This window comes from Marmota marmota, unplaced genomic scaffold (genome assembly GCF_001458135.2).
Source record: "Marmota marmota marmota unplaced genomic scaffold, marMar, whole genome shotgun sequence".
Lineage (NCBI taxonomy): Eukaryota > Metazoa > Chordata > Mammalia > Rodentia > Sciuridae > Marmota > Marmota marmota.
In genome coordinates this window covers 62,295,299-62,305,273 of record NW_026000174.1, presented here as the reverse complement: position 1 = coordinate 62,305,273, position 9,975 = coordinate 62,295,299, and the positions used below count along the sequence as shown (strand labels likewise).

General features: G+C 39.7%; 1 protein-coding gene across 1 annotated transcript; it reads left to right on the top strand.

The window, feature by feature from the left end:
• Window positions 1-5,231: 5,231 nt before the first annotated feature.
• LOC107135419 (olfactory receptor 10V1) lies at window positions 5,232-6,431 on the top strand. Its single transcript, XM_015477293.2, has one exon. It carries the CDS (start codon window positions 5,328-5,330, stop codon window positions 6,255-6,257), a length of 930 nt encoding a protein of 309 aa, XP_015332779.1. The 5' UTR covers window positions 5,232-5,327; the 3' UTR covers window positions 6,258-6,431.
• The last annotated feature ends 3,544 nt before the right edge of the window (window positions 6,432-9,975 follow it).

The window sequence follows — 9,975 nt, the reverse complement described above, 5'->3', positions numbered from 1 at the left end:
GTTGATTCCATAACTTGGTTATTGTGAATTGTGCTGCTATTAATACTGTGGTGGCTGTATCGCTATAGTATACCGATTTTAGATCTTTTACATAAACACCAAGGAGTGAGATAGCTAGGTCACAGGGTAGTTACATGTCTAGTTTTTTGAGTAATCTCCACCCTGCTTTCCAGAGTGGTTGTACAAATTCTTTGCATGTATTTTAGTAATTTTTTGTAAATTTGTTGGATAGCCTAATTTAAAAAAAAAAAAATTGGCTGCCTATCATCAGAGAGGCTTTTTCCAAACAGAAACCGAACCTTGTCTCAGGCTGGTTGAGCATCACAAGGAGGTTAAGTTGCCAGGTGGTTTTTTTACACATTTATTTCCCTCAGAGCTTAGCACATTACACACTATCTAGGGGACCTGGAGTCTCCTGAAACATATCCTTGCTGAGGGCTGCTGCAGCCTGCTGTTAGCCACATCTTATTTTCCCTTCACAGGAATCTCCACTGCATTCATTTACTTAACATTAATTCATTGAGACTTCATGTTCCTGGTATGATCTTGGGAATGGAGATAAAGAAGTACATAAAAAGTCCTGGACCTGATGAAGCCAATTTACATCCCAGTGAGAGAGAACTGATAATATGTAAGAAAAATAAATTAATAACATAATTCTAGGCAATAAGGATGGTGTAGAAAATAAAGCAGAGCAATAGAATGGACAGTGATGGGATGGAGTGGGGGCCACCTTAGCAAAAGGAGTTGGGGGATACCTGTGGAGGAGCATGACTTTGAACACAGACATGAAAAATACAAAATAAAAGAGCCAAAAAAGAGCTGGAGAGGGACCAGCCTGTGCAATGGTCTTGAGGCAATCATCATTGGTTGGCAGTTTCACGAACCAGGGGAAGAGCAAGGTAGATGGAAGAGAGCAGGCAATGGGGAGAGATGAAAGAGAGGAAGGCAGCAGAGGTCATGCAGGACATTGAGGGCCATAATTAGAATTCAAGAATCCATTATTAAGTGTTATGCAAACCACCAGAAGTTTTAAGAAGAGCAATACATTAGCGCCTGTGGTGTAAGGAGGCCACTCAACTATGGTGCAGAGAAGAGAGCAGAACAGAAGTGAGGCAAGGAAACAGGAGGCCTCCCAAGCCAATGGAATTATAGGTGTGCATCACCGCACCCAGCTCTAATAGAATCTCTTAAACAAACAAACAAAAAAGCAAATAATAATAAGTATTGTACGTACTTATATCTTTATCTCAGGAAAATGTATGACTTTATTAGTAGTTTTTGAACTAAAATTACCTTGAAGAGCCTAATAAATTCTTAATAATATTAAAGATCTTGTAAAATTTGGAGATCCAAGGTGGCAATCACTAGATGACCTCTAAAATTCCTTCTAATTCTATGATTTCATGAATGACTTAGGAAAGGGGGGGGGGATTAAGATGATCTATCATTTCTCCAAGAAATACTGAAAGAAAAACTGCCTCTCTGAATCTTTTCCATAAAATTCTATGAAATTGAATGAAGCATTAGTATTCATTAATTTTAACTAACAAATTTATTTGGAGATGACTGTCGAGATTTGAATGGCCCAATACCTAACTCTCAAGGGAATAATGGATTTAAAATTCTACTTCAGTCTGTTAAATGGGAGATACTGATTAGTAACCCAAGTAGGATGTCAGATGGACAAGTTCACATACAAGCTGGAGTCCATGTATGAGGTTGGCAGAAGAAACATGTATTAGTTATATTTTAAGCCAAAAAAAAACTAAGTTGAATCACCTACAAACATATGCAAGTAGAAAGAAAGACCCTGGACCAAGCCCCAGCTTGGGTAGAAATTACGAAAGTAGGACAAGCCAGCAAAGCAGACTAAGAAAGAATATCAGAGGGACAGAAGTAAAATTAGGAGGAAATTATTTCCCAGAGTGTGGGAGATACTGTGGTTATGACAAAATAAAATAAGATAAGGCTATGTGTGGAAATTTCCTTTTTAAAATTATTTCTAGATAAGTCAAATGAAAACAATATTTTTTCTTTCCCCCAACTGACCTTATCACTGAAAACATGAAGAACTTACTAAAATACAGCCCCTAGGGAAGATGTACCAATGGAATAATCCTGATGCAATTTTAACTCTTAGGTACACTGTATTTAATCTTGTTGATTTACACTTCCCAAACAGAGCTCAGTCACCTCAGGGGACCAACAATGACTCATTGTTCAGGTTAGTTAAAAATGTCATTATTTGATGATAATTTTAAGTCTGAATAGCAGTGCAACTTTAAAGGTTAAGTTCCAAGCTACAGAGAGATGATAAGTAAAACCTGCCTGTCACTTTGTACAAAGAAGAAAAGGGTAGAATTGATCTAGTAGGAATCAGATCTGGTTGAAGAAGCATTTCAACATAGTACCCTGAATCAGCCATGTGAGATCTAACAGTAATCAACATGCTCAACCTGGACATCTCCTAAGGACAGTAGGACCTTGAGGCAGGTCCCTGGAGGCCTGCATTCAGCAAAGGATAAATGTAAATCTGCAATGGCTTGAAGTTCATGTGGACCCATCCAAAGGTAAGAATTTACTCCTAGACCTCAGATCATATTAGAAAAATCCTCTCTAATTAGGCCAAGGTTTGGGGTAGGCAGATAGCAGAGGCTAAGTTGGAATTTTTGTAGTAAGAGTCAAAGTCCAGCTCCTATTTAGGACCAGAGTTTGATCCAGAGAGTTCAAGGGAAATTCAAGAATACATACTGTGAAACCCTCTTCCAACTTGATCTTCAAACTATTAACATATTAACAGTAAAGGGATGTGAGGCAGAGAAAAGTCTGTTCAGAAAGGTCAGAAGAATCACATTCTAAATCAGATAACCAGAGCTCAATACTAATCAGCTCTGATACAGAGATATGATTCTAAGGACTCTTCAACTTTTTAAAATGTAACCATCATTCCAAATTTCAACTTTGTAGATGTTTAAAAAAAAAACACTATCTACTTCTGTTATAAAAGGAAGGACCAGAAGTTTCCTTCACGTGGGAAACTCTATGCATTAAAAATAATTGTAGGGCTGGGGTTGTGGCTCAGTGGTAGAGCGCTTTTCTAGCATGTGTAAGGCACTGGGTTCAATCCTCAGCACTTCATATAAATAAATAAAATAAAGGTCCATTGGCAACTAAAAGATAATAATAATGATGATGATTGTAGGGCTGGGGTGATGGTTATTAGTGGTAGAGCACTTGCCTGGCAGGTATGAGGCACTGGGTTTGATCCTCAGCACCACATAAAAATAAACAAATAAATATAAAGGTAAAAAAATAATTGTAATGTTATATGATTTTTCAAAAGGCATTATTGCCCGTGTTCTCCTAGTACATCTTTGTTTTATGGCAGCACTTAACTGAATTCAACTTTATTACCGTATTTCTCATTCAAGTTGGAGCCTTCTGATTTTCCACATTTCTCCCTCTTCTCCCAGAAACAAAGGATATGCTTTGTATAGAGTAGGGCCTTCATAAAGCTTTGTCAAAGGTATATATTAAAATAAATGTCATTGATTGCGTATGTGATGAGAAAGGAAGAAAAAGGAACAAAAAAAAAGATATTACAAATTGGGGTGACTTCATAGTGATTCAAGGTTGTTGGTGGCCCACCCCATTTGTAGTGACAGTTTGTCCATAAAGGACAATTGCAATTAAAGAATTTTCTCTCCCTCAGACATGTATTATTCAGCCTTGCACCTGGTGCATTGCTTAGAGAGACAGTTTATTTTAGTGATTAAAAGACTTGTCTAGAGAGAAAAAATTGGAGAAAAGATCAGGTTGGATGTCATAACAATATGAGGGAGACCATGAGAGTAGAGGAAGAGGAGGCAGAGGGGAGGAAAGACAGGGACAAGACTGTGTTGTGTGCACATATAAATATGTCACATTTAATCCCACTATTATGTATGACTATAATGCACTTCTTTAGAAATTAATTTTTAAAAGAAACGGACTTGATTTCAGACTGACTTAGAAATTAACTCCTTCTCTGTCTTTAAACACTAAAACTTCGTCTGAAAAAAAAATATGAATAATGGAAGTACCTGTTTTGTAGAACTGAAGAGCCACCTTAAGGGAGATTGTGCCTGTAAATGATTGGCACATTGTACCAATGCTAGTGAGGGCACAATAAAAATGACCATTATTATTGCTGTAGGAGTGTGGTAACTTTTTTGAACATCTGAATGTTTCACATGATACACTCAGAGTTCACTTGTAGAAGTCTCCTGTTGAACCATGTGAAATCCCCTGTGTGTTGCCATTGTTGGCCTTTGGAAAAAAGAAACTTCTGATGATTTAACATATTAACAGTAAAGGGATCCAGCTTTGGCTCTTGTTTTTTTTTTTTTTTCTGGATGCCGTTGCCCAAAAATGTTCACAGGAGTTTCTTCCAAAAAGTACCCAGGAGAGTCACTTTACACACGTATAAAAAGTTATTCAAGAATGACTTGTGGGGCTGGGGTTGTGATTCAGTGGTAGAGCACTTGCCTAGCATGTGTGAAGCACTGGATTCGATCCTCAACACCAGATAAAAAAATAAAGAGAATAAAGGTACCGTGTTCATCTACAACTAAAAAACAAAATTTTTTTAAAGAATGACTTGTAAGGAAAAATGGTTTTTGTTTGCATGCATCTGATATTGGAGTCTGTTCTTTGACTAGGTATCAACAGATCCTCCCTGGTTCTGCTACAACCAGTGTGAACATCTCCAGAAATCACAGATACCTGTGCTCCAGGCAGAGCCTCTGCCTGTGAATTATAACACTGTTCTTCTTTCTCTGTTTATCCCATAATCAAAATCCCCAAATTAAGATTTTATTCGGCTCTTCAGGCAAGCCAAACAGTTATACCACATGGGTCCATCAGGCCATGCAGATGCATCTATAGTCAAGATGTTTTTCATGAACCATCTTTTAGCAGTCACAACTAGCTTACAAATTAGATGAGAATCGCCACACTTCACCTGACTTAAAGAGGAAATCTAGAGGAATTCTGATGTATGAGGTAATGTAGAAATGTAAAAATAATTTTTTTCACTCTCAGGACAGATAAGGAAGGATTTTTCAATCTGTGGGACTTGGGGCGGGGAATGGAGAGGAAAGATGAGAAAATGACAAATGTGTGGATCATAAGGTGAAATGACCTCCTCTAACATGAAGGTTTGCCTGTCGTTGCCAGGGTCCCTTCAGCAAGTGCTCTGACACGGAACAGCTGAGAAAACTATGAAACAAGGGACGCCTTAACACTCGTGCCATCCTCCCTTAGGTGGGTCCCACACACTACCCATGGAAGGGATAAATAAAACAGCAGGAATAGAGTTCTTCTTTCGCCCGTTCTCACCTGACCCCAAAGTGCAGATGGTGATTTTTGTGGCTTTCTTAGCCATGTACCTGACCAGCCTCGGTGGAAATGCCACAATTGCTCTCACTGTCCAGATCAAGCACTCCCTCCACACCCCCATGTACTTCTTCCTGGCTAACCTGGCTCTCCTGGAAATCCTCTACACATCTTCCATTGCCCCCCTGGCTTTGGCCAACCTTCTTTCAATGGGGAAAACCCCCGTTTCCGTCACTGGCTGTGGCACTCAGATGTTTTTCTTTGTCTTCTTGGGAGGAGCTGATTGTGTCCTACTTGCGGTCATGGCTTATGATCGGTTTATAGCAATCTGCTACCCCCTGAGATACACCCTCATCATGAGCTGGTCCTTGTGTGTGGAGCTGATGGTGGGGTCCCTGGTGCTGGGATTCCTGCTGTCACTGCCACTGACCATCTTAATCTTCCATCTCCCATTCTGCCACAAAAACGAGATCTACCACTTCTACTGTGACATGCCCGCAGTCCTGCGCCTGGCTTGTGCCGACACACGTGTTCACCAGACGGCCCTGTACGTCATCAGCTTCATGGTCCTAAGCATCCCACTGTCACTGATCTCCGTCTCCTACGTCTTCATCGTGGCAGCTATTCTACGGATCGGGTCCACAGAAGGGCGCCACCGAGCCTTCTCCACCTGCTCCTCTCACATCCTCGTGGTCCTCCTGCAGTACGGCTGCACCAGCTTTGTCTATTTGTCCCCCAGTTCCAGTTACTCTCCTGAGATGGGCCGGGTGGTGTCTGTGGTCTATACTTTTATCACCCCCATTTTAAACCCGTTGATCTACAGTATGAGGAACAAGGAACTGAAAGATGCCCTAGGGAAGACACTGAGAAAGTCCTAGGTAGAACTTTCGTTCTTAAGCAAACCCTATGATTCACTTAAAATAGAGATACTTTTGAGAGCGAAATGGGATGTTATCGATAATTATGCTGGAATGATGTGTGTAAGCCAGCAATGTCCTCTTAAGACTTATGACCTGTTATGCTGGGACTTTCAGAAAAAAAAAAAAAACTCATACCACTGTCTTATTGAAAACAAAGCCAGCCTGATGTCCAAGATGTCCAACATGATGTCCAACATTTGTTTGAAAGCTAGTGCATACCCTGCACTTTATAGACTAATCTCAACATAATCCAGAGTAAGTATTATGGTTTGAATATGAGGTGTCCCCCCCCAACACTTCTACTAATGCAGGGTTATTCAGAGGTGAAATGACTAGATTATGAGAGTGGTAACCTAATCAGCTCATCCTAGTTTGAATGTATTGGGTAGTAACTGTAGGCAGGTGGGTGTGGCTGGAGGAGTTGGGGAGTGTGACCTAGAAGGGTGCATCTTCCTCGTGTCTCCTTCTCCTCTTTTTCTGCTTCCTGAATCTCATGCCGTGAGCACCTTTCTTGCAGTGAGCCCTTCCTCCATGAATCCTGCCTCACCATAGCCCCAGAGCAATGGAGCCCACTGTCTGTGGACTGAACCTCTGAAACCACGAGCCCCCAATCAACGTTCGCTCCTCTAAGTTGTTCTTAGAGTCATTTTGGTCATAGAGATAGAAAGCTAACTAAAACAAGCATCGTCGTTGTTTTTGAGAAAAGAAAACTGAAGTGGCTAACGAAAGCTATTTCAAGGGTAAGAACATGAGCATTTGGCAATCTCAAGGCTGAGCTTTCTCTGCGTCATCCTGTTCTCCTTGCTCTGGCTTGTCCACCTGTGGGAGTGCACCGACCCTCAGGCAAGTCTCTCTATCGCTCTGGGCTCCAGCTCCCTTGTATCTAAAGCGGCAGGCTAAACTAGAAGATTTCAAGGGTTCCTTTCAAGGTCATAGGTGGCAAAGAAGAGTTTTTAGCCCATTTTTAAATTAGGTTGTTTGATTTTTTTTTTTTTTTTTTTGGTGCTCATCTTTTTGAATTCCTTATACATTCTAGATGTCAAGCCATTGTCAGAAGTACCATTTGCAAATATTTTCTCCCACTCAGTAGGTTGTCGGAATCCTGTTGATTATTCCCTTTGCTGTGCAAAAGCTTCTTGGCATGATGTAATCCCATTTGTCTGTTTTTATTTTTGTTGCCTATACTTTTGGAGTTCTGTCTAAACAATCATTGCCAACACCAACATCTTGAAGTGTTCCACCTCCTTTCTTGTAGAAATCTGGCAGTTTCTGGTTTAAGGTTCAGGTCTTTGATCTATTTTGAGTTGATTTTTGTGCATGGTGAGAAAAAGGGGAGTCTAGTTTCATTCCTCTGCATATGTCTATCCAACATTACCAGCACCATATATTGAAGAGACTGTCCCTAAACAGACACCTCTCAAAAGAAGACATAAAAATGGCCAATAATCACACACACACACACACAAAAAAAATACTCAATTTCACTAATCATTAGAGATAGTTAAATGAGATATCATATCATCTCAGTGGATCACAAGTTCAAGACCAACCTCAAGTTGGCAAGACCCTGTGTCAAAACAAAAAATAAAAAGGTCTGGAGATGTAGCTCAGTGTACCCTGAGTTTATTCCAGAGAGAGAGAGAGAGAGAATAAATAATAAATGCTGGCCAGGATGTAAATAAAAGTGAACTTTTACACACCACTAGTAGGAAAGTAAACTAGTACAGCATTATTAAAAATTATGGAGATTTCTCAAAACACTGAAAACAGAACTATCACATAACAGAAATTTCACTACTGGATATATAACCAAAGGAATTGAAATCTTTATACCAAAAAGACACTTGCACCTCCATCTTTATTGCAGCACTATTCACAATAGCCAAAGTATGGAATCCACTGGGATGCCCTGTAACAGGTGAATGATATAATTTACACAATGGAATACTACTCAGCCATAAATATGAATGAAATCCTGTCATCTACAGTAATGTGTGTGCAACTGGGAAACATAATGTTGAGTGAAACAAGCCAGAGGCTGAAAGAGAAATGCAACACATACCACCATTCATCTAAGGAAACCAAAAAGTCAACCTGGAATGAAACAGTGGTCACTAGAGATGGGGAAGAGTGAAGGGGCACAGAAGGAAATTAAGAAGGACTTAAGCCCTGGAAAGGCTGCTGAGGAAGAGGGGTTTGAGAGTAGAAGAGTAGTGAGGTTGGACATGATTAACCCTCACTATCCTCAATATATATGTATAGAAACACCACAGTGAATCCCACCGATTTGTACAATTAATATGTGATAACTGTATAATTTCAAAAGAGGCTTTAGAGTTAGCAACAGGAAGGGGAACTATTCTTTACACATTTTGTTTCAATAACCAAAATAAAAACTCATGACAGTATTCATAGCTTTTAAAGAGTGCTGCAGTCATAAAAAGATGATAACAAAGGAAAATGTCATTTAATAAGTGAAGATATAGGAAAAGATGAAAGTTGGTATCATTCAATTGCATATTTGTCAAGAATCTCTTCTTCGGCTTCTTGGATAGTCACCCAGACTCCTCTTGGACTTTCAGGGGGAGAGGTCATTAACTCATAAGATGTCCATTCCTTGTTAGCCCATTCAAGTTGTTAAAGTACTCTGCTTTACCTTGAGCCAAAATCTACCTGCAAACAACTTTCTTCCACTGGTCCTATTTACCCTCCAGAATTCTCTTCTACAGAAAATCTTTTCAAATGTATTAGAACATATTTTGTATCTTCTACAAGTCTTCATCTTCTTCTCCAGAGCAAGTACTCCAACTCATATATTTGAACCCTGTTTACTATTGTAGTTGACTTCTGGATTCTCTAGTTTCATACCCTTCTACGTTTTCACCAGAAAATAGCCATAGTGCGCAGAACATTTTGTTCTGGGGAAACATCACTATTCATGATCTTAAACTTAATTTTTCTTAATTCATTTTGATCACTTTAGACTCATAAATTTGGTCTCAACTGAAATTCCATACAGTGTTTTTAAATAACTTTCTGTTCTGCCTGACCATAATTTGCTTTTTAGTAGCATAAATTTAGGACTTGTTATTTAACATTGATAAATTGGATCTTCTATTGTTTGGGTGAAGTAATGAAAATTGCCAGAGTTATCTTTATGATGGATTTTATTCACCCTAGCTCTGTAAAAATAGCAATGGTATTTTATTTCCTTTGTCCAAATCATGGAGGAAAAAAAATTGTAGAGTGGGACAGGGTGAAGGTAGAGTAACCTGGTTGTCCACCTCTTTGAGAATCGTTCAGTTAGACAGACATCTGCTCCATGCCACCTGCGATAGATTGTTGTAACTATGGCCCCCAAAACAGATGTTTCTTTCTCTTCCTCTTTCCCTGCTCCTCCCTAATCTCAGGGAAAACAGGCTTACCATTTTCCCCATCCTAGGCAGAGTTCTCTGTCCTTAAGTGCACACCCACCACAGGAATAAAGTAATTCAGATTTGGGAATGGCACCAGAAGATCTCAGACGTTACTATCTCCCCAATTTACAACTCTGGACAGAGAACCAGGGAGTGTAGCCTTTGAATCACCTCTTTAAAAACCCGTGTGTCCCCTAATGACAGAATCAGACTCTGGGACAGGAGTACCCTGTGTTTCTCCTTTGCTAGCTAAGCAATAA